The 25,207-nt window shown below is 39.5% G+C and overlaps 1 protein-coding gene across 4 annotated transcripts in view; it reads left to right on the top strand.

The window, feature by feature from the left end:
- Positions 1 to 22,851, top strand: part of ZFAT (zinc finger and AT-hook domain containing) — a 145,130-nt gene extending 122,279 nt beyond the window's left edge. For all 4 annotated transcript variants that reach the window (XM_056330205.1, XM_056330203.1, XM_056330201.1 and 1 more), the window contains exons 13-16: positions 1,828 to 1,946; positions 3,639 to 3,765; positions 5,833 to 5,963; positions 21,601 to 22,851. In XM_056330205.1, coding sequence (XP_056186180.1) covers positions 1,828 to 1,946; positions 3,639 to 3,765; positions 5,833 to 5,963; positions 21,601 to 21,840 — 617 coding nt within the window. In that variant the 3' untranslated portion in view covers positions 21,841 to 22,851. The remainder of the gene's footprint in view (positions 1 to 1,827; positions 1,947 to 3,638; positions 3,766 to 5,832; positions 5,964 to 21,600) is intronic.
- The last annotated feature ends 2,356 nt before the right edge of the window (positions 22,852 to 25,207 follow it).

The following is a 25,207-nucleotide window of genomic DNA, read 5'->3' as shown; positions in this document are numbered from 1 at the left end:
AAGCATTTGAACATGATGGGTAAGTGTCATCATTTGCCATGATAATGTGGAGTCAGCCATCTGGTGGCATATTTCCTAATGTGGCATAACTCACCTCACTAGCCATTAGATTTGTTAGAATGAGTTCTAGTCACCTAATGCAACAATTTATCACATGCAAATTATTTTTGTTCTGCTTTAGTCAATAGGGGGATAAAAGAGAAATACTTATATGCATAATTACAAGCAGCTGAGATCTGACATTTGACCAAATTACTTTCATAAGAAAAAGAAGTAAAAGCTGTTTAATCTAGTGTACAAAACTGGATGCTTGTAATTTTGTCACGCTCAGTTTTTTACCTGTAACGCTGCATACTCAAACAGTACACATTGTACTAAATTCATGCTATGCATCATTTTGTAGATAGACAGAAAACTTAGGTTTTGCATCTTAACATAAACAGTAGAAACTCTCAAAAGCAGAGATAGTTCGGTGAAGGTGACATTACATTTTATCTCTTTCTAGTATGCTTTGATAATGTGGCAAAAAAAATAAATTGTTTGTTTGAAACTTGAGAAAACTACAACAGCTGTCTTGGAGAAGTTACATTTTAAAAAAATTATTAAAGTATGCCACTATTGTGTATGTTAAATATTAAGGTCTTAGTGTTGTTTATAAGCACTTAAAAAAAAATCCTAGCACATCCAGAAAGAGTACAGTGCACTGTGGTTTTGCAAGGCTGTCACACCAGGGCTTTGCAGGACAACGGGGAACCAGTATTTAAAGTGGAAGCTTGTCAGAGACCCCAGTGTTATAGAGATGTGGACTATACATACAATTTATATTTGAAGCTGCAATTATATGTAATGAAGTAGGCCCTAAAAATAGTCTCAAAGGCACTCTAATTTGAAAAAGAGTATTTACAGGGCAAAAGTATTAGTTCAGAATTATTTAAAACAAGCTAGGCTTTGCTTTTGGTAAGCCTAAAGCAGAATGTAAGTCATAGACGCCCTCAGACTTGAAAGAAATTTCACTTAGGAACTAGAACTAGTCTCCATTGGCTGCTAAACTTGAATTTCAACCAGAATCATGACTGCGGGAATGATTCTGCACAGACTGAAGCATCCCCTACGTTTGCACTATCTGTATGTGGCAAAGCAAAAAAAAAAAAAAAAAAAAAAGGGGTGGTGTTGGTAAAACTTCCTATGTTGTCATTCCTTGAAAAAAATCCTCACTTTCTAATGCACGTGCCACTTCTACAATGGCTTTTGTTAGCAAAGCAAGCACCAGTTCTCACTCCGTGAGTAAGTTACTATTCACTTTGCAATTTGTGTTCCCTCTGTTATAGTAGGCTATCTCCCTTAACATCTAGCTCCTGAGAGATGAAACCAATACTTTTTACATGGGCCTAATTGCAGAAATGATGCTGTATCTGAGGCTAGTGCAGAATTACCTGTTCCTGCTCTTTTTTTCCACTTGGTCAGCGGTAGAGGTTCCCCAGGGAGAGAGATGCAGAGAAGAGGAAAGATGGTAACGGCGTTCCTGCAACTTCACATCTACTGAAGGGAGGCATGCAGGCAGGGGAGCGGTATTCCTGTAGCTTCCCAGATAGATGAGCTGTTTGAGACTCCTTCCATTACCATTATCTAAAATTGCTCTTTAAGCATTGTGAGAGTTCAACTATTTTTTTTTTCTTTTTTTCCTGTTGGACACAGTTGCTAAAGGAAATTTCTAAATTACAGTTACATGGCTTGATTGAGATGAGGTCCAATGAAACGGGTCCTTACTGCCTTGAAAAAGAAATTATATGAAAATAACTCCAGGAATTTATTTGTGTTTCCTTATAGGTGGCATTAAGTGTCCTGTTTGCAGCTTTGTGTATGGTACAAAATGGGAGTTCAACAGACATCTGAAAAACAAGCATGGAATGAAGCTAGTGGAACATGATGGGGAGACCAAGTGGGAGGTAAAGCAGAGTTGCCATAGCTTTAGCCCTAAGGATTTAAAAAAGTCTAGGGAGAAAAGTAAGGATAAGAATAAGAACTATTAAAAAATACATCCTTGACACATAAGATCAGGAGGTCATGTGATCTTATCTCCATTTTGCATGCATACATTGCTATGACTGTTAAGCTTGACTGCTTTAATACCTGGTAGGATTAACAACCTTGTAAGTGCTTATTTCTGCATTTTAGGGCTCTAGTCCTCTATTTGCAGCAGAAAGGGTGAACGTTTTAGCAAAAAAATGTGACATTGAAAAACCTTGCGTTTTGTTATATCCCAAAAATTTGCTGGTGTGAACTGCAAGATGCGCAGAGCTGCAAGCTTATATTGAATTAATGAAGGAAGCTGATGTCTTGGTCTCAAAAAGGTTAGAATCTAGAAAACTGAATCTGTAAATTATCAGCTAAAAAAATGGTACTTTGACACAGACTAAGTCTTCTATCATTTGTTCTGTGTTTTCAGCTTCAACCCAAAGTATGTAGAAATCAGACTATCACTAAGATCAGACCTTAAAAAATTTAAGTTAGACCTAAGAAGCTGGATTAGAAAAAAACAAATCAACAATCTGAATTTTCTTAGTTTGGGGTGAGGTAGGGTAGCTACCTTGAGAGGGCTTGCCCTTTCCAGTGTTCCCCTGCTGTCCTGTGTAGCAATTTGTTCTAGAATGAAGACTTACTCAGAGAGCAGAGCTGACCCTAGATGCAGAAGCTATGGGAAAACTACAGAACTATCTAGCCACTTTTATTTAAAAAATTACAGTTGGCAAGCTGTCTTTTCACTGCCTGAGTAGGCTATTGTTGGTGTCCAATGAGAGGAAAAAGCCAGAAGTCAACTGCAGCTGGCTGACCTCCACAGTTAAAGACCTGTTCTGCTAAATTTCAGGCAGTCTGGCCCTCGTTACAAATCTAACACCTAATTTGGAAGAGCCATCCTGCAGCTCTTGTGTAAGAGGTTTTGAGTGTCCACAGATAGAACGTTAAGTCCTTGAAAAATATCAGAGTAGATTCTACATGGACAAAGAAGACAGAGCGAGCATTTTAGAATGTAGTCCTTTGAAGTCTTGTATCCACATGCATTTCACAAACAATTCTCTGTACGCTCTTCCAGCAGATGCCCAAACCTGAAATACTAAGAGGATATCCAGGATGCAAGCATGTCTCTGCTGCTCAAACAGCTATAAATAAAGAAGTCTCATCAGAGCAGGAGTACATATTGACAGCTTGTCTTGAAAAAAAAGTTATGTAAAGGATAATTTTTCTAAAGCAAAATGTCATTTTCAGACTTCACAGGCATTTTACCAGGTCTGCAAAGACATGCATTATAAACTAATTTTGCCCAAAAGGTCTTTACTAGACTCTGATACAACAGAAGTCCGTTGCTAGATCTAAAATAACTGTGCAGCAGAAATGAAGTCAAGATAATTTAGCATGCTTAAAACAACTTTTGAAGGAGAATCTAGAAGAAAACTATGGGATAATATCCCACTCCCATGTAATATTCTTCTTGAATTCTGTTTCATCTAGTATTTCTGTAAGTCTTGTTACAATATTTGTTGTTCAAAACTCATTCCTTTAAACTCAGAACTTCAATTGTTCTCTAAATCGCTAAAATGAGAGTGAGATTATTCATGCTTTGGCTGGGTTTTGTTTTCAAGTTAACTGCTGAAGTTTCTGAAGAAGCATCCACTCAGTATCTGCATATCACGGAGGCTGGAGAAGATGTTCAAGGCACTCAAGCTGCTGTAGCTGCATTACAGAACCTTAGATATACTTCTGAGAATGGTAAGTTACCTTTTTTAGGTTGAAACACAACATACAGCTTTTATCATAAATATCTAATTTCTTTGAGTGTACTTGACAATATAGGGTCTCCCGTTAAACTATTAAAAATGATTAAATTTACTTCTGGGGGGTTATGTTTTTCTTTGAGAATAAATAATGAGAAGTGACCATTCTTTAGTCATTAATACTTATCACACACTATTTTGCACTTTATTATTAGGTGTGTGGAATTTCCTGTCTGTATTATTAAATATATTGTGAAATCAGCTATCTTGGCAGAGTAGATGGTGTGTATCTAATGGCAATTCTCTAGCTATTATTTTTCTCCCTGCTTAAGTCAGCCAGATTGCAGAAGTGACATGGTGGAATAGCTCATTTGCCATGTTCCCAAGACAATCCTAACAAACTTATTTCTGACGGTACACAAAACTAAGTAAGCTATTCTGTATCACATTGAGGAAGAGCAAGAGTGGGATTAGATAATGATTGCCAAGTGGAAAATAACAGAAACGGGAAGAAAAGAAAGTATGTCCATGTTTCTGAGAATGTTAAAACATCAGAGACTCCTGTATGTGTTCATATTTTGGTATTACATATATATAAATGAATGTGTTGGTTATCAGAAGACAGCATTGTACAGTTGTTTACCATTGTAGTCTGTACAGTTTATAATACAGATACTTTTCAGAAACTCCCACTTTTAATGGAATTTCCAAGCATGTTGCAATTAAATTACATTACTGACCATGTCTGTATATTATTTTATTTTAATGACTGAGAATTTTGAATGAGTAACAACCTCTTGAGAACTTTTCTTTAACTTCTATAGATTTAAATTAAAATAAGCATGGTCATGGAATATGCTGTACATAGCAGTTTGGATTTTAAGTGTGAGGCTGTAGTTTTCAGAGTAAAATGATCTTCTTTTTAGTGCATCCAACTGAAGCTACTCTTCCAGAATATTCCCACTAGGTACAAAGAACAGTAGTATCTTGTCTAAAGGCAGTTATATAGAAAAAAAGCCTAAAGCAAGCAGACATTTTTCAGTACTCAAATAAACTTGCTTCTTGTATAGATAACAAAATATAACTACTTTCTGTTTGAAATAAAATATCTGAACTAGATCCCAATCACAGTATCAACCTCAGTTTGAAAGGTTTTGGAGTTTAGAGATGAGCTTATTCTATTTACTGTCTCTTTCCTACATTGTTCCAACAATGATTACAGCAAATATAACCCTACAGTTTCCTTGCCTTTCTGACATATCTCTCATGCTGACACTGGGCATGAAGGAATGGTGGACCACAGGAGGGGAGTTGGTATTCGTGCATAACAAAAAATATTTTTCAGCATCCAATTCTTTCCTTTTCACGCTTTGGAAAAAGTGAGAGTACAACTATGTATAGGTGGTGTTGGGGTTTTGTTTGTTTTTTTAAACTTGCCTTTCCTTTGGCAGGGCTACACACATCAAGAGGATTTTTTTAAAAAGGCAAACATGTTCTGATCCCATGCTTATAAAATGATAAGCATGAGCTCTCTCAAGCAATTAACTTCCCCCTTCAGCTCATTAGTGATAAACAATACTTCTTTTAGGTTGAGGGGTGTTGCAGATGGCTGGACAGATGGTAAATGCAGGTTTGTAATATACCAGATAGCTGTTGTAGTTACAGGTATAGAGTTCAGGTTCTGTTTCAGCTGAATGTCTGGCAAATACACATTTGGTTTTCTAAAGTCTTGCAGCTTCCTAATTTACAGTTACTGCTATGAGTTGTACCTATTCTTTGTTTATTCAGTGTATTCTTTTAAATCTCTTTCAAGTAGGCATTAAAATGATCAGTGTGGCTTCACTTGCCAATTCCTGCATTCCTCGGGCGATTCTGTTTTCTGAATGCTTTCCTGCCATAGATCTATTATTAATGAATCATGTTATTGAGCTATTTGGAATTTATAAACAGTGCTGTGAGTCAGGGTTAAGGCAGGAGGGGAAAGAGTGCCTGTAGCCTAAATCACATACCTTTAGAGTTGTTTTACTGTAATGATCTTAATGGTCACTGTCTTTCTGATAAGGTGAAAGGCTTGATCCAACAGCTGTAAACATCCTGCAGCAAATCATTGAGCTGGGTTCGGAAACCCATGATGCTACTGCAGTTGCTTCTGTAGTTACCATGGCACCTGGGACTGTGACAGTGGTAAAGCAGGTAAGAGCTCTTTTCTTCTCTAAAACAGCTATATTTAATTTTCAGTTAGTGTTATTTTGCAAGGGCTAAATTTTGAATGACCGTGCAAGCCACACATAGAATTTTTCCTAAACTAATTTTTTTACTACATGTTGTGTGTACCCGTGTTTATATGCCCACACACATACCTGCTTATACATACATGCACATATATGCTTATACGTAGACACATATACATGTTTATACATATAAAAATGCATACATTTTGCATGCATATAAAATACATAAATACACATTTATTATGTGTGGGTGAAAATACAGCTTTTTTCTAGCAGGTGTTTTCAGGCTTTTTAAAATAACATACCTGCATTGTGCATGGGCACTTAGTTCCATGGCCATCTAGCAGAATCAGGAGGTCCCTGGCGCAGTGTTCATCCAGATACAGGAGAGCATGAAAGGCTGGTGCTTGTGCAGAATGGTGCATGCTCTGCAGCCGAGGTGCTGTAGGACCATACCCAAAGATGAACCACTGCCGTTATTCTTTGCGGTGCTGTCCTGTGGCTGCAGTTTGACAGACTTGTGGGGTCCTAATGTACCCTGTGGACATGTGAGATTTCTCCTCAGCCTGAGTTCACACTGCCTTGCTAACGAGGGTTGCAACATAAGTGATCTGCAGGCATGTAACAGCCCCGAGAAGAGTACTGCAGGTGCTCCTCACAGGAGTTGCTTATGTGAGACATGTCGGTGTGGCCACCCACATTTGAGATAAATAAAGAAAAATTCAGTTGAGTTGTAGTTGGTTGAAAAGATCTGTAGGTAGTTTTGTTGTTACCAGGGAAATTGTGCAAGACCAGAAGATACAGATCAATAGAAAAAAAAAAAACATGTATAAAACTGATTGTTAATTTCAGGCTTTTGCACAAATTCTCTTTCCAGAAACTTGGTGCATTGGATAATTAAGTGATGTAATTTGTGGTAGGCAATATAGTTCCTCTTAAAGTGAGACACACCTTATAAGATATTGGTAGGAGTAATTTAATGTATGTATATTTTTCTTGAAGTTTGGTACTGGACAGCTTTTGCTTAAAATATTTGCAATGTACACTATTACTAAAGCACTTCAGAAATTAAGAATGTTCAGCTGTGCTAAAATCAGCAAGTAAAAGGAAATCATTTTCTATTTGAGGTGGCTATTCAGTGCAAGCATCAAGACTTTTGCTCAATATTTCTTCCTCACACGTGTCTGCTAACTTTGTTGCTGACATTTCACGTTTCTCCTCACCATGTGCTCCAAGCTCCCCTTGTTCCTCCTGTTTCATCATACGTCTCTGCTTATCCCTTTTCCCATTCTGTTCATTGATTCAGTGGGGTCTCTGCACTCAACGTGGTTGATAGGTGAGGGAAGGAAAATACATGAGTAGTCTTAAATTCCTGAAGATTTTAATTAACTCTATTTATTTAAATGACCAAAACACTGAATAGTCTGAGTGCTAGAACTAACTTTTGAGTTCAGTTTTTTGGGTGGGTTTTTTTTGTAATGTTTTGAATATTGAATTAATGAGAGCTCCATAGAAGTGGGAAGTCTGTAGTCTGCGAAGGCAGTATTTGGATAATTCCTAAACTTTCTGCCCACATGAGAGGGAGGCAAGGCAGAAGTTCAAGACAAAGTATTTTGAGATGTTCCTTTGTAATACTTCACAGGTATTTTGATGAGAAACCACGTAAGAGTTTTGAGGTTTTGTGAAGACTATCAGATCCAAATTTGGAAACTAAAATCAGTCATTAAAGAGACATTTTAATCCTATTATATACAAGTTTCAAAACAACTTTACAGTAGAGTCACTGCCAACATGCATGCTGTGCTATACATATGACCTGTTTAAGTGTTGAATGTAGTATTAGCCGTCGGTGTTTGTCTATGCTGTCTGTCAGTATTGCCAAAACATGTTCTTCTCTTAAGAATTCATCTTTTGAGGCTTTTCTACTAAAAGCTTAGGAGAAAGTGGACTGTTGAAGTAGCAGCTGCCAAGGAGAAACTATGTTTTGATACTGGAATGTTAAACTTTAAAAATACATAATTAAATTCAGTGATTCTTCCTCCTTAAAGTATTAAAAGTGATCAATATCTGATTAATTTTAAAATCTATCATCTTTCTTGTTAGACCTTCTGAATTTGCTGATAGCTTTTTGTAAGTAAATATTTAGATTCCAAATTAATTTTTCCCCTCACTTTTTAATCCGTATTTCTAGCCTTTTTGAGTTTACAAGCTGCTAAGCATTGACCACTTCTTTTTCTGTTGTCTTGTATACATCAGTGGCTCTCACTGGTCCGATGTCAAACTCTTACAAGCTCTACTCCTGTATCAAATCAAATACTGAATTCTGAGAGCACAGAGTCTCTTTGCTGCTTTTCTTTTTTGTTTTCTCCCCCTCCCTGTCTTTACAGTCTTGGTAACATAAAGCACCTTTGTTTCCCTAACTTGAAGTTGTATAGAAGCAAAATCAGTGAAGAATTTAAATACGTTTTAAGCAGGGTTATCTTGTGCTACTTATGGTGGATTTTACTAATGCCTTACTTTGATGCTCAGAGCACCATCCCTGTATTAGCATGTTTCTTGTGTGTACTGGAATGCCTGCTCGTTCCTTTCTCTGGTAGCCTCGGTGACTTTTCGCTTTGTGTGTGCAGAAGTGTGCAGATCTGTGATTTCCCGGGGGGATCAGGTGGCAGTACGCCTACTGACTGCTTAGTTACTTTTAGTGGGCTTTACGGAAGCAGAGCAAGGACCAGGGGAGGTCTGTCGGTGATGATTTATTTCTCTTTTTAAGTTTTTCTCCTTTCATTTTCCTCTTTTCATTTTTTCCTCTTTTAATTTTCTATATAAATCAGTGTTTTGTCGAAGTCTGTTTGACCTGTTATACAGCTTTAGTTAGTTTTCAGCTCTTTAATCTTTCCAGCCAAAGATTGCTTCAGAATTGCAGCCACACTCGTATTTAATTTGAGGGAAAGGAGTCTTTAAATGTTATTAACATGACTGTAATCCTCTCCTATTCAGAACTGTCAACTTTTCTTCTTTCTTCAGTACTGCTTTCTGTGGGATATCACTCATTTGTACCTACAACTTTATGAGCTTCTAATTATGCCGAGTTCCTAATTTTAACCTTGAAGTGATCTCAAGAAATGTTCATATTTCACTTTCCTACTGGAAAATTTATTCCACACTTTCTTTTGTGACCTTCAGTTTCTCTTGTGGATTGTGAGACAAAAAATTCATTCAGGGTGTCAGCAATATATCAGCATCATCTGTCACTGAATTTCCACTCTTGTTCTTTAATGGTCTCATCGAATCCTTGCTTAGCAGCTTGGTTCCATTTTTTCCCGTAATAACATTTATTGTAGTTGTTCTGATTTTTATGCTGTTATGTTGGGTTTTTTTCTTCTTCTCTGAGGACATTATCCAGTTTTTTCATCAGTTCTTACTTTCATATCTCTTTCTTAGCTAGGCTTTGCAAGTTGCTTTCATATTTATATATTTGCACCAAGAAACTTCTTCTAAATCCTAAATTATTAGAATGCTTTAAAAGTATATTTTGCTGTAAATGTTTACACTGTTTGTAAACATTTTGCTCTTTGTAAACTATTTGCTCTTTGTCTCCCATTTCCTCCCTGGAACTTCCTCCCACAGCTGTCCTCTTCCTTACTTTTCACCCATAAAAGTGCTATTTACACTTGATCCTTAAAATTATGTGTGAATCCAGATGTAGCTATCATTAATGCTGCCATCTTCATGCTTTTGCCTTTCCCCTTACCCCTGTGCTCAATACCTTCGGTGTGCAGCACTTGTCGTTTCAGGTTAATGCGAGACTTTTGCCTGCAGAAAAAAACTTCTGTCTTTATCCATCAGGCTTTTTTAGCATATTGCAAGATGTAGAGTATATTAGCTAGATGTGACTGCTGTACTTGTGAAATTGTTTTCTACTAAGTCACAAGACAGGTGGTGTTCTATTAAATTACTGTTCTGGATTCTGTATCTTCATCTCTATCTTCTGTGTCTTATCTCTATCTGTATCTTAAATCAAAAGTACACTTTATAACGGAGGTGAAATCAAGATCAGATTGTCTGTTCAAAGCCCCCAGCTCCTGAATTGGATGTTGAGAAGAAAAAAATTCAGTTCCTACTTTGGAAACGTTATATTTTTTGTTCATAGGAACGATTTAATAAAAGAAAACACTTTGACAACATAGCAATAACCAACCCCAGCCTGAATGAGGATTCAGTTTACTATTTTAAACCCCAAAAATGCAAAGTTAGCCCTGTTTAGCTTGGATTATGATTGGGAAATAGGAATCATTGGCTCTGATAGTATCACATATATGAGACCTTGCAAAGGTTGTGTCTAGAGCCCAAAATGAGTTTAGCTCATTCTTGCCTGAGAGTCAGTATACTAACAAGTTACCAAAGTTCAGCTTTTTCTGGTATCTAATTTGGGAGAAATCTTGTTGTGTGACAGCTACGAAAACATACAACTGCTAAGGAACATAATACACCAAATGCCTGAGAAAAAAGGTTAATAAGGTGATGTTTTACCAGTATGATCTGAGATTGGCAAAAACCCACGCTGAAGCTTTGATCGCAGCGTGGCACGAGAAGTGTATCCTTGTCAGTTTGAGTCCTTTTCAGTTGCTAGTGATCCAGTCGGGATCTCTTTCTGACAGAACTGTAGAAGATACTTCTTTATGGCATGATATTTGAGTTGTTCTGCACTGCTTAAAGACCAAAAAAAGTAACAAGGTGGGGGAAAAGATGAGAGCAAAGAGTGCTGAGTTTGAATAATAACTAGGGGAGAGGTTAATAAATGCTTAGAAAAAGCAGGAAATATTGTTCAAAGTGGATGGTAAACAGACAAGAAATTGGGGAGAAAGCAGTTTTATGGGAATGGAGCACATAGCAAGGTGAAGGATTTAGAAATGTAGAACGAGTCACTTTCTGACATTTGACTCTCTGTGTTCTATTACAAATACACTTATGCCCTCATGCCTTAGGGTGGAGATTGATTAATTTGGGGGTTTTGTTTATTTTGCTAGCAGGGGCTGTTCAGTCCATTATTCGTATAGGTGGACTGTTTTCCTAGCTGACATGCTGAATGTAAAGGCAGGATCGGAGGATGAGCTGTCATGCCAGTATCACAGCCACCCCTGATTTACAGCATCTGCAGGTCTCTGTTCAAAGACTTCTTTTTCACACAGTGTATCGCTATGTAGACTAGAACCGAGAGAGAGTTTAACTACGAACTACCTTGATGTATAGTTATTTCAGTTAGCATATACATCAAATAAAAATAATAATTGATCCTGAAGAAGGTGATCGCTCCAAGTTAAACATTTGTTTAAATACCGAGTTTCTTGTGAAGAAACGTTTGGCTCAGAAATGAGCACTCCTGTTATCTTACTTTTTTGCAGAGGAGTTCATTGTGTACTGTCTGTAAGTTATTCTCTAGTGAGACAAGATTCAAAGCGCGTTTTCTTGGTTTCACAATATGAACATCCTTGAAAGCTTATTTCCTGAAACCCTCACTGCATCGAGCAGAGCATCAGAAGTGCTGCCACCCCTTGGTCTGTCCCCATCACCTCTAGTTTTTGTTACAGTTGTGGCTCCTCCATTCCTGGTGCTTGTTAGCAGGAATGGGTAATGGTAGCAAGATACTTTCTGGTTTCATTAATTTACTTTTCCTGAATGCAGTGTACTGCTTCTACCAAATCTCATTGAAACAAAAGTTAGAAACAATGTGCAGTTCTTTGTCCAAATTTTAATTTTTCTTTTTGCCTCAAATGACTGAACCAGAACATTAGATTTTTGGAATCCTAGTCTCAATTAAAGTTTTACATTTGTACACTGTAGTAACCAGTTTAATTTGGTTGTGTATTATCTCTTTTTCTGGACTTTTTTCATTTAGATACTGATAGACAAATGTGCTGCTAATTTGCTATGCTTAGGCCTGTAATATTGTATTACTCTTGCGTGGCAAGGCTTTTGGTAGCGAGGGGGGGGGGGTGGGGGGTGGGCAAAGGGATGGCTTCTGTGAGAAGCTGCCAGAAGCTTCCCCAGTCTCACATGGAGCCAGTTCCAGCCACTGTGAGATGGCCCCGCTGCAGGATGGACCCGCGCTGGGACGGCCCCGCCGGCGGCCCAGGCCGAGCCCATCAGCGCCGGCGGCAGCGCCTCTGAGAGAACGTATTGAAGAAGCGGGAACAACCCGCACAGCAACTTGCAGCGGGAGAGGAGCGAGCTGTGTGGGAGCCGCGGCCCTGCAGCCCCCGGGCAGCGCCGGAGGGGCCGGAGCCGCTCCCGGCCCGGAGCAGAGATTCCCCCCCAGCCCGCGGCGCCCCCGGCCCGCGGAGCCCCCGGGGGAGCAGCTCCCCCCCCGCAGCCCGGGCAGGGCCCCCCCCGGGGCAGGGGGTGCCCGCAGGGGGCTGTGACCCGCGGGCAGCGGCGCCGGGGCAGCTCCGGGCAGGGCCTGTGGCCCCGCGGGGAGGAGCCCGGGCTGGGGCCGGGCTGGGGCAGGGCCTGTGCCCCCGGGGGCGGGGGGGCTGGGGCCGGCTGGGCCGGGGGGGCTGCGCCCGCGGGGGGGACACGCTGCGGCAGGGAAAGAGAGGAACGAGGAGCGGGGGAGACAAGGAGCGAGAAGCTGAGCGCGGCCCTCAGTGCCCGTAGCCCTGTGCTGCTGCTGGGAGGGGGCAGGGACGGGCAGGAGCCGAGCTGCGCCCGGGGAGAAGGGAGCGCTGCGGAAGGTGCTTTGAGGGTCGGGTTTATTTCTCACTGGCCCGCTCTGACTTTCCCCGGGGCAGACCTGGGTTGTGCCTGTGACGGTCACTGGGGAGCGATCTCTCCCTGCCCCCACCCCGACCCACGGGCCTGTCGTTACATTCTCTGCCCCCTGCCCGGCTGAGGAGGGCAGGGACAGAGCGGGCAGGGGGGCACCTGCCCTCCGGCATGGGCCAGCCCGCCACAGATATGTTTTATGTGTCATACTGGACCAGAGATGATTGTCCTGATGGGAGAAACTCATCAACAGATTAACTGTGTAAAGCTTTAAATCTTTCCTCAGTATTTTTTTCTCCTGCCTGAACAAGCCACTGAGATCCCGCTTCATTCAGAGCAGAGAACTGCTAGAGAGCAGAGCAGTAGTCTTTGTTCTAACAAAATCAAACCAACACCCCAGAAAACCAACTAACCTATGCCCATTGTCTTGGTCACCATGTCAGCTCCCTGTTCTTTTTCTTATTTTCTTCCAGCAAATTGATGTTTTTATGCCACCCTAACTTGTAGCATGTTAGCATGTGAAAGCTTCACTCAATAATCCAGAACTTCACATGCAAGTAATACACAGACATCTGATTTGCATGATCTTTGTTTGCAAAATTACATTGCCACTGTAGACAGTCTTCTCCTGTCCCAAGTCATCTGTCCTCAAAAGTTTTCCTGTTGCTCTAAAGCTGTCACTTCAGGCTTACTCTGAAAGCAGCTAAGAAGGCTATGTTAATCACTAACCATTATTATTAATCACTGAGATGATTATATCAGTCTTTTTGCACATGTTCATGAGTAATCCCATTTTCTTATTCAACCCTATGGGATGTAAGTCTTTCCTGTTACTCAGTCCAGAAAGCTGATGTCCTCTTCAGGTAGGATTCTTGGTCCTTGCTTGCAAGTTGTTAGTGAAAAGGTGCTGACTTGTTCTGCATCGCAACTTTTATATGGTCTCCTTATTTCAAGCACTTAGCTAAAGTGATTTCCAAGCCATCATTATTTTATGCTACGGTTGACTCTGATAATCTTTTTTCTGACATTCATAGAATGTTTTGCCCCTTTTGTATTCTTACAGAAAAATTTCAAAAATTACTTTTCTTTGCCCCTCTTGACATCACCCTCTCTTAATCTGTTCACTTGATGTTCCTTTTTTGCTACATAAACCCCCCTTGTTCTAATTTCCAACGCTTTTTACTCTTTTCTGACTTAGAGTGCCATTTCTCATTAGCTGTAAAGATTTTGACTCCTACCTTTGCTCAGTCCATGAAGATTTAATTGCTCATTACTTTTTTCAAACAAGTTTCTTAATGCCTTCTTCCATATTGTGCTTAGTTATGTGGATTTTTAATGAAAAGCAATTTGCACCTCATTGTCTTCTCTCAATTACTCTTTAAAAATATGATGACAGTAATTTTCTGTGGTTAAGCTAGTCATATATTGATACGAATGCCTGTCACACAGAACTACCGCTGTCTCATTTACGTTGTACTCCCACTTCCCTTTTTCTGTGTCTGCTTACCGTCTCTTGTTTTATACTGGAATTATAAGGCCTTTGGAGCATCAAATACTTTTTGCACTTAGCATACCTGACACAATCCAGGTCCTTGTCCAAAGCACTACACTAATATTAACAAGAAAGAGCAGTAATTGGCTGCTGATTTTTTTCCCTTTTCCTCACATTCAGAAATAAGAGCCAGGACTGATGTTCTTACTACCTCTGTAGCTTGGAGGGTAGGGTTAACTCTATTCCTGAAAAGCGCACCAGACTTCTACATAATTTGCTCTGAAGAGTAAGTACATCAACTGTTTCACTAACTAAGCAGATCTTTATCAAGCTTAAGCAAACACTGTATTTCCAGGCATTTCAACCTTTATTTTAGTTCCTTTCATTCTTTTATTCTGTAATCTCTTCAGGCTCCAGTAAAATCCTACCATGGTAACAGTCACTTTCTTCAAAGTGACAGTGGTAGCAATGCACAGCAGTGATTACACATCAGCTTGAAGCTGATCACAGAACAGAATTTTATAGCAGAACACATCTTCAAAAATAAATATCTAATAATATTAGCATGGCTGTCAAGTGAAAGGCCACTGCACATTGTACTTCAGCAATGCACCTTATATTTCCGTCTGGCTCTGCTTTGTACCTACGTGATGCTGGGTGCTGGTATTCATCTAGAAAATTTGCCGATACGTGGAGTTATATAATAGTTTGCTTGTGAAGTTTGCGGTTCCTTTAGGACGTGGAGCAATTCGATGCTTAATGTGATGGTACCACCAAAGTAAAATTTTAACTGGGACAGATGGCCCTGTTTCCTCAGCCTCTGTGGAGTTCTTATCATCATCTGTGTAACATACAGATAAAATCTGGTATCACAATTACTGTCCTGTTAGAGCTCTTGAAATGACGGCAATGTCACTGTGCTTCTGCAGAAGGAAATCTAGTGATACAGTGTTCTGCCAGGTGAGTGAAGTTGCCAGTCACAGTCTCTCTGTCAGGATATATTCAACCAGCCAGTTGCTAAAACTTTTTAAAAATCTGCATCACCAGTATGAAGATTTGTTTGCCACCTTGCATTTTTTATTTTATGCAAAGCAAGTCTTTCATATTCAGCTCTCTTATTATTCTGAAACTATTGTGCACCAGATTGTTTTATAGCTCATTATAGAGGTTCATATGATCAAATTACAGTGTTTTCTTTGTGTGTCTGTGTGTGGTTTTCACTCAGTATATGTAAACTACAACTGAGAGGTCCAAATTATTCAAATGGCACTGAACAGAATGGTAGAGACCATCCTGTAGGCACCAATGTAGGCTGGCACATCCCATATCCAAGGTGCTTGCTGTGAGCTAGAATACTTATATTCACTCTTCCTTTTAATCTTTTCTTGTAGATATTATGTATATTTTCTTACCGTGGTGTCTTACAATATAATTAGAAGCATCTGTAACTTAGTGTAAGGTTTTGAAATCCTGCAAGAATCTCTGTGATTAACTTTTCTTCTTGAAAGGCAGTATTCTATCTGAAATTAGGGGGGAGATTCTGTAGAGGATTTTGGGTCAAACCCAGCAACACTGTTTTAAACACTATGGACCTGCAACTCCTGCTGACTTCAAAGAAAACTGAAGATATTAATTGTTTCTCTGCATGAGTTACAGAATAAGAAAGTGGCTTAGCATCTTACTGCATTACTGCAGATATTTTTTTTACTGCTTTTCAGGGGAGGGAAGAAGTATATTTTCGTTAATGGGTTGAATTGTTTTCTCTCAAATTAAAAGACTTGCTTGTTTTGAGAGGAAGAGATTTCTTTAAGAGATACTGGTTTTTATTGTCACTTACATGTATTTGGATGGTCCTCAGATATTTACATTAAGAACATTTATAATTTTAAAATGTTGAGCTTCTTATGAAGACATCAGGGTGAGAGTCCCATTGGCTTTTGTGAGAGACATTTAGCTAGTAAAGAATATTTATGCAGGTACTGAATTGATTTAATATGCCAGCTGTGTGTGGCTTCAGCGTCTTGCTGTCATTCTTTAGCGAAGGATAAGCAGCCAGATGCTTTTCAGCTGGCTCTCAGACAGAAATGAGGTCTTGGATGCTACTCTTCAAAAGATTCCAGATGCCAATAAAAAGAATTGAGTGTAGTGACTTCATTCATTCTGATGGCAGCTGTCCCACTGTTTCATCAATTTGAGGGATGTAAATTAACGTTTTGAGATTATTCCCTGTGGAACAATCTAATAGGAAGCAAGCAGAAGCATGTAAACATTGAACTGATTCGAAATGTAAATATCAAAAATAATGTGGTGATTTGTCAAACTAAAAGGATTACAGATAGCTGTCCAAAAAAGATACTGGAAACTAGAAACACCAGAAATAAGGGCATTAGTCTTCTTTACCCTGCATGACAAGGGTAATAAAACCACATCGATAAAGTCAGGTACGGAGGTTAAATTAACTTTCTTTATTGGCCATTTTCATTTCAAAAGCATATAAAACTGAATAAGTATTAGATTGCTGCTATTGAATTGAATGAGATTCTGGTTTCATTTCAATTTCATGTCAACTGTGCTTTATTTATTTTCCTTTCTTTTTTATTTATGTAGACTCACAAATGTGTATTTAAAATTATTTATGGGGTTTGATTTAGAGTTACTGAAGTGAGACTATGAGATCCTTCTCAGACTGTGTTGTGCATTCTTTCAGTCTTCGCAAATGTAGCGTAATTTTTCTGGCCCGAGGCATGTTGCCAGAGGGTTATGTATAGTGCACTAACACAGAATTTAGTGTATATTACATAATTAAAGGACCAAAGTTTAGACACCCCTATTTGTGTATTTGTTCAAGGATCTCTAGCATCAAGGGCATAGTTGTGGCCCGATTCATCACGAGCTGTGAGGTTTTTAATTATCTGGCATTTTTTACTGCAGATTCCTATCTGAATTCACTAGTGATTAGACTTCTGTCAACCTGTTGTGAACTTCATTAGTAGATCTTGTGTATGTCCTTTCCTTTCACACAGGAGCTTGCACTGGAAAGAGGAGAGGACAGTTACAAAAAGGAGTCCTGTGTACTAATACATAAAATACCTATGGCTTTCAGTAGGACTTAGGGTTTCTTTAGTAATAAAAAAAACCAAAGCAAAAATGTGGGGAGGAGGGAAAGAAGAAAGTTGTTAACAATGCTGTGTTTCTTTTCATGATTTAGCTCCTTGCTTTCCAAAGAGAGGTTCAGGCTTCCATTAATACTTCCTTTATTTCTTTGGTGATACCCATATTTTGTGACAACATAAATTAGTTTTTTGGAAGGTGGTTGCAAATTTTACTGTGTCAAGACAAGCATCTGGCATCACTCACTTTTGTAGGATGTTTAGCCTGAACTTCAGCAGGAGCTGTTTAAAGTAGCTTTCAATTAAAATGATGAGATACACTGGCTGAAAGAAACAGAACATGGAAATTACTTCAAGCCCCTTCCTGTAATTTTGTTCCTATAATCTGAATCCTGTGCAACAAAGCCGGAGTTAGCATCGGTAGGTACAATTGTGCTGTTGCATTAAGGGCAATGACAATGGCAAGATTCCCTTCAGATGTTAAATCTTTCACCAGATGAAACCCACATGTATTTCATCAATATATTACAGGGATACTGACTCTGGGACCTCTGAATAATTTAGCACCTGAACATACTTGTTGTTGTTCAAGAAAAAGCTTTGTATAGCCTGATGAATTGAGTGAAAGTTCAGTGATATGAAGTCCTAAGGGGTTTGTGCACCTCTGAAATCTTCGTCTGACAGATATTTTAAATACGGAATGAAAAAGTTAACAGAAGAGTCAGTGTACAACAATGGGAATGATTGCTTAGGGAAAAAAGTATTAAATTAGTAAAGAGCATCAGGAAAACAAACAGAGAACAACTTCTTCTTCTTGCTGGTCTCTAAGGAGTCAAACACATGCCTGGAATCTTTGCTATGTTTCTTCCCTTCTGTTCCTGCTCCCCTCTTAAGCAACAATACTGATCTTAATTATATTTTCTTGAACTCAGTTGCTTTAATACTACTGTTCACAAAACAGTATCATGTAGGTGAGAATTGGAGAAGGACTTCTGAAGCAGCTTCTAATTAAAAAACATAGTCCTGTTCTATTTAGCGCAGTTTAGATTCCACACTTGGTGGAATGTGTGCATGTGTCCAAACATGTGTCCATGTTTGACCTGTTCTTTTTAAAATCATTTACAAGTTCAGCGCTGAGCATGTCATATACTGCTCTGAGATACAAGGGTACACTGATAGCCAGTGAACGGATACCTATCAATCCTTTGTTCTCTTCTTATTACACTTTGTATGGTTATTGGAAGTACCGTGGAGTTTTGCTTTCCATGATGAGATGTAGGTGAGCCAGCCATTGTCTTCATTCCCTGTCGCTTGTGGAAGTGGACAATTCATAGATGCACTTCATGATATGAAAAAAGTATTTGTTGTAGAAAATGTGACCTCCTATAAATTCAATCAGCTACTTTCTTACAGTGAGAAATAAACATGATTTCTCTCTGGGAGCTTACTTCATAAAACATTTGCTAAGTCTAAATGAAAGAGAGAAACAGACCTTTACAAAAACAACCTATTTTCTGAAAAGAGAAGGAAGAGAGGATCTGATTAACTGTCTGCTGCATTTGCAGGTGGGTTGACATTTATGATCCAGAAAATTTCCCACAGCATTTTCCTGGAGAAACAGGTTGCTCATGGCTTAGACAGGCATAATTTTTGCTAGGTAACACAGGAACACTGACTGGACACTGAGCCCAGAGGGGTGGTGGATGGAGTGGCCGGTCACAAGTGGTGTGCCCCAGGGCTCGGTACTGGGGCCAGTCCTGGTTAATGTCTTTATCGATGATCTGGACAAAAGGGGATCAAGTGCACCCTCAGGACATATGCAGATGGCACCGAGTTGTGTGGGAGTGTTGATCTGCTTGAGGGCAGGAGGCTCTGCAGAGGGATCTGGACAGGCTGGGCCAAGGCCAACTGTATGAGGTTCAACAAGGCTCAGTGCCGGGTCCTGCACCTGGGTCACACCAACCCCACACAGCGCTGCAGGCTTGGGGCAGAGCGGCTGGAAAGCTGCCTGGTGGGAAAGGCCCTGGGGGTGCTGGTTGACAGCCGGCTGACCATGAGCCAGCAGTGTGCCCAGGTGGCCAAGGAGGCCAATGGCATCCTGGCCTGTATCAGAAACAGTGTGGCCAGCAGGACAGGGGCAGTGATTGTCCCCCTGTACTGGGCACTGGTGAGGCTGCACCTTGAACACTGTTCAGTTTTGTGCCTCTCACTTCAGGAGAGACGTGGAGGTGTGTCTAGTGAAGGTCAACAGAGCTGGTGCAGGGTCTGGAGCACAAGTCTTCTGAGGAGAAGCTGAGGGAACTGGGGTTGTTCAGCCTGGAGAAGAGGAGAGTCAGCGGGGATCTTGTTGTTCTTTACAACTACCTGAAAGGAGGTTGTAGTGAGGTGGGGTTCGTTCTCTTCTCCCAGATAACAAGTGATAGGACAAGAGGAAATGGACTCACGCTGCACCAGGAGAGGTTTAGATTGGATATTAGGAAAAATGTCTTCACTGAAAAGGTGGTCAAGCACTGGACCAGGCTGCCCTGGAAGTGGTTGAGTCACCATCCCTGGAGATATCTAGAAGACATGTAGATGTGGTGCTCAGGGACATGGGTTACTGTTGGACATGGCAGTGCTGGGTTAATGTTTGGACACAATGATCTCAAAGGTCTTTTCCAACCTAAAATATTCTATGATTCTATGAAATAAAACAGCTCTCTTCAGTGAAGACATGGGAGTGGTGTTCTACTAAAAACATCTAACAAATGCCTTTGCATATGTCATGCATACAAAAAAATTGTTATTCCATTCTCTCCTCAAAAGTACATTATTTTATCCCTCATAATTTAGAGAATGCATTTCCTCTACATGACTTATATTTTTCTGATGTGTTTTTACTGGCCTGGAGTACTTTGCAGAGGAATTTTGTATGAACCTGGTAAAGAGTTAAGATTTGATGCTTGAATTCTAGTAAGTACTGCATTTTATTAGTTGACAGACAGCTTGTCAGGTTTAACCCCAGCCAGCAACCACGCCCCACGCAGCCGCTCGCCCACTCCCTCACAGTGGGGTGGGGGAGAGAGTCGGAAGAGTAAAAGTGAGAAAACACGTGGGTTGAGATAAACACCGTTTAATAGGTAAAGCCAAAGCTGTGCGTGCAAGCAAAGCAAAGCAGGGGATTCATTCGCCGCTTCCCACGGCAGGCAGGTGCTCAGCCATCCCCAGGGCAGCGGGGCTCCGTCACGTGTAACGGGGACTTGGGAAGACAAACGCCAGGACATTGAACGTCCCCCCATTCCTTCTTCTTCCCCCAGCGTATATACCCAGCATGACATTCTATGCTATGGAACATCCCTTTGGCCAGTTCGGGTCAGCTGTCCCGGCTGTGTCCCCTCCCAGCTTCTTGTCCCCCTCCAGCCCTCCCGCTGGCAGGGCCTGAGAAACCGAAAAGTCCTTGACTTAGGATGAACACTACCTTGCAACAAGCAAACCCATCATGGGCCATCAACATTGTTGTCACACCAAATCCAAAACACAGCACTGCACCAGCTACCAAGGACAGAATTAGCTCCATCCCAGCTGAAACCAGGGCACAGCTGTTCGAACACACTGAAATTCAATACCAAACAGTGTTGGGGTTTTTTTGGTTTTGAGAAGATGCAAAATTAACTAAAATTTCTCTTATGTTCAAATGTTTCTATCCCCATCCTTTCAATAATGTAAAAATTGCTGCCTCACAAACAGTATGTCTTAGGAATCTATTTCAGTCAGACTTTTCACAGTTTTCTAATAAAAGTCTGTTAAAGACTTACAATGAAATTTTTACTTCTCTGAGCCATTGGTTGGCTAGAAATAAAAAAAAAAAGAATAAATGGGTACAGTAGATCTTTTTTCATGTGGTTTATGATGGATTCTCATCTCAGTGCTATTGAAGGAATTGTTTGACTTCAGATTTATTTAAATAAGAGTGCTTGTGAATGAATGACTACTGAGAGATTAAAGCTGTCTCCAAAGACCTATGTTCCTCTCTGTACGTGTAACTGAGATGCTCTGTTACTGCTTTCAGTATTCGTTGTAGCTACACACTTATTAATCGGAACTGCTTACACACAAATTTCTGAAAAACTGACATTTTCTTTCAAAACTATCTGATTGCTAATTTCTGTGCTGTACTCCCATTAATATTTCCATTAATTGCAATACTAAGTACTTATTGGAAAGGCGAGATTTCTGTAACCTCTTCAATTTGTCCTTAGGTGAAGGAAGAGGAGCAATCAACCAATCACACTTTGATGATTCAAGAGACGCTGCAGCAGGCTTCAGTGGAGCTGTCTGAACAGCATCACCTGGTAGTCTCATCAGATGAAGTGGAAGGAATTGAGACGGTGACTGTCTATACACAGGGTGGAGAGGCTTCAGAATTCATAGTTTATGTTCAGGAAGCCATGCAGCCTGTAGAAGAACAAACTGTGGAACAATCAGTGCAGGAGCTCTAGAGAGCAGTGTTCAAAGGAGATGGTTACCGGATTTGCCAAAGCCAAAGGTCTGGGTTTTTTGCCTAGCCAAAAGCAAGCAAGCCGACAAATTTTCAGTTAATTAGTGAAGTGAGACCTTGTTACTAGATAGGGATCTGTCTGGTTGGATTGTATCGGTAACAGACATACTATGTACAAAACCTCCTCGCACTTTTTTTTTTAAAAAAAAATTGATATTTTGAGGAAAAAGTATTCTTCCCTTCTTAGAAGATCTTTCACTTGATTCCTGTAAATCCCCACAGATATTGTCTGTTCAAAACTGTGTTATCCCACAATAATAAAACATCTATAAAGATAGCTAGAACGTCTAGAAAAGTCCATACATCCCCTTTTATACATACTTAATATGTGCTTGATTTGGAAGCAGAGATGTTGTTTCTTTAAATTAGATGGACTTATTTTTTCTCAGTTCCTGCTTAGAATGTGTTTGCCAAGTTGTGGATCTAACCCAAACAAAAGCTCAAGACTTTAATCAGAAACATCCCACAGATGGACTGTACTTTGTACTTGTGAGATGATTCTTTGAGCTTGGGAGGTGTTTAAAGCCATATATGATAATTCTGGGTACCAGTAGGATGACTGTTGTTTAGATAACTGAATAATGATAACTCTTTCCATCCCACTGGATAAATACCTGTCCAGTACTGTATAATGAAACAGAATCTGTCAAATCAAGGAAATATTCTTTTGTTTTTAAGAAAAAAATTATATTAAAATGATTTGTAAATGCTATAAAAGATGTATGTTCATATGTTTTAAACAGACATACTTATAAATATGATTGTGTGAAAGAACTTGTACAAAATACTTAAGTAAATATTGACAAGTGTCTAGATAATTATGCATGTATATAGTTCCAGATTTTTCTTCATGAATCCTCAATTGTTTCTGGTTTAATATTTTTAAATTTGAGCTATAAAGATTATTAATTAACAACAAAATCGTCATGTTTTCTTCTAACACACTGATTTCTTAAATGGTGGTTTCCCTTGCACAGCTAAGTAAAAAAAGCTGGTTTGCATTGACATTGACAAATTATTGTAACTTACAAATTATTGTACTCCAGTTAGTAGTCTCTAATCAAGAAAGTAGCATAATGCAGTCTAGGCAGATCTTTCTATGTGATTGAACTTATTTATGGGTGTTCTGGGTAGAAAAGTGGAAGAAAGCTTTGGACTAAATGGATGTCATGCAGCGGGTTGGTTGTCTGCCTCTTCTAAGTCTGTTGGGATCTATTCTGTACGAAATCAGAGTGCAAACATTTAGAGGTAGCTTCTCCTTGAACTGTGGCGATAGGGAATTTAAATTTATGAATGGAAAAGAGCTGAAAATCATTTAACTTTGGTGGCAGCTGTGTTTCCTCTGGTTTAATCCTGAAAGTGCACAAGAAGCCCCAGGGATATTACATTTGTAGGATGGAGACTTTTTGCCGTTTGGTGTAACTGGTTGGAGCTGGTCACAGATGTCAGTGTTGATTTCTTCTGTGTGCAGTTAACTTGAATGAGTCATGAAGTGTTTAATAACATTTGCAACATGATAGAAACTGATACACCGAACATATCAATTTGATTAATCTGCATAACAAACTACACTCAATACTTATGTCTATGAGAGGTGTGTCCGTACTTGGAGGAAGGGGTTTGGGTTTTTATTTATTTTAATTTCAGTATAACATGGCCATGTATACCTACTGTAGTTTCAGGCTTGATCTGTAATTGATGAGTTATATCACATTTTCCTACACTAAAGCACAAATATTTTTGTGAAATTTCTGTATCCTTTTTTTTTAATTTTAAAAATACTTTTCAATTCAGGTCTTTTCTTAAATTCCAGGGTTTTCCCCAACTCTACTTGGAAATGCAATGGTTGGAAACATACAAGGTGTAAGTCAGGAAGGACTTTCAGCTGTGCTGAGTACTGCACATTGATTTCTTGCCACCATAATTAATATATTTTCTTCTTTCTAGAATATGCAACATCTGTAATACTATGAGGAGATAAGTGCTTTTTACTGTAAGCCATTGGACTTTACAAAGTGAATGTCCAAAGATTTACGTTTTTGCAGAAGCATAAAGAAAACAAGGAGAGCTTTGTTTATACCAGGCATTTGTTTTGAGAGGCCACAGCTGTTCAAGTTGTCTTACATCTGGATGTGGAACAACCAAAAAGGTAAGAATTAAATATTTTGCTTAGGCTCTGCTGCTGTTATCACCTAAACAGCACAGATTGTTTTTAGTGTAGATTCAACTCCTTTTATCCAATTAATCTTTTCTGAGGGTTAAGTGACCTTTTCAATTCAGGGGAGACAAGCAGTTTTAGTTTTAAGTTAGTCAGGGAGCTCCTATTTCTGAAGACTACACATTCTTCCCACAGACTAGTAATTTTCATTTGCATTTACTACATTATATGGTCTTCTGTTTTTTCCTCTTTCTTTGACACCTGAGGAGTATTCTGGCTTTAGGCTAACACTTGACAAATACCACTCTTTAAAAGCTTATGCATGCATAAATTGAGTAACTGATCCGCACAGCTAAGAACACGTCAAATGTTTCTGGGAATATGTTGAGCACAATATGGAATCATGCAAAGGTTGTAAAAAATGGAAAAAGGAAGCAGCAAATAATTTCAGTAGCAGCAGAGTCATTTCATGGAAGGTAAGGTTATGATGCTTGAAGTTGACTTCTTTAAAAGGTCTTACAGAAGTATATTAGGAACACGAGTTCTGGAAGGATGTCATGTTACAGACTGGTATAAACACGAAGGAGAAAACTTGGACCTCAAAGGGCAAAAGGCACAGGGAAGGGCATGGGAAATGGAGGTTCTAAAATTTTTTGCATCCCTAATTTACTATATCCACAGAGGGTAATTTATATTTCCTGAGTAGAGAAGATGGGCTATGCCTGCCTTTCTGCTGTGGTTTGGTTTCTGTGACTGGTTATGGTTCCTTTTGAGCCCAGCACTGTTTCTTGATACTAGTGATTTTAACCAGCTGTTGTAGCATCCTAACTTAGCTGACGCTGCACTAATAGAGGCATTGTACTGGATTAGTATCATCTGCAAAATCCATGAGATGAAAAGAGAAAGGAACTGCACGCTTCTACTTTGCTGTTTTACCTCAGATTTGGGGTTGTAGGAAAACACAGCTAGAGATGAGAGTACTACAGAGATGATAACATTAGACCAATTGTTCCTACTATAACAAGGAGTTACACTTCCTGAGTATATATACTTGAAGTGAATGCTTTTAACGGCGTGTTTTCAAACCAGAGTACAGAAGTGACATTGCTGCAAGTCTGAGATTTTCAAAATGTTTTAATAAATTTCTTCT

This window comes from Falco biarmicus, chromosome 3 (genome assembly GCF_023638135.1).
Source record: "Falco biarmicus isolate bFalBia1 chromosome 3, bFalBia1.pri, whole genome shotgun sequence".
Classification (NCBI taxonomy): domain Eukaryota; kingdom Metazoa; phylum Chordata; class Aves; order Falconiformes; family Falconidae; genus Falco; species Falco biarmicus.
Note: the sequence above shows the minus strand (reverse complement) of the source record. Positions and strands in the feature narration are given on the sequence as shown.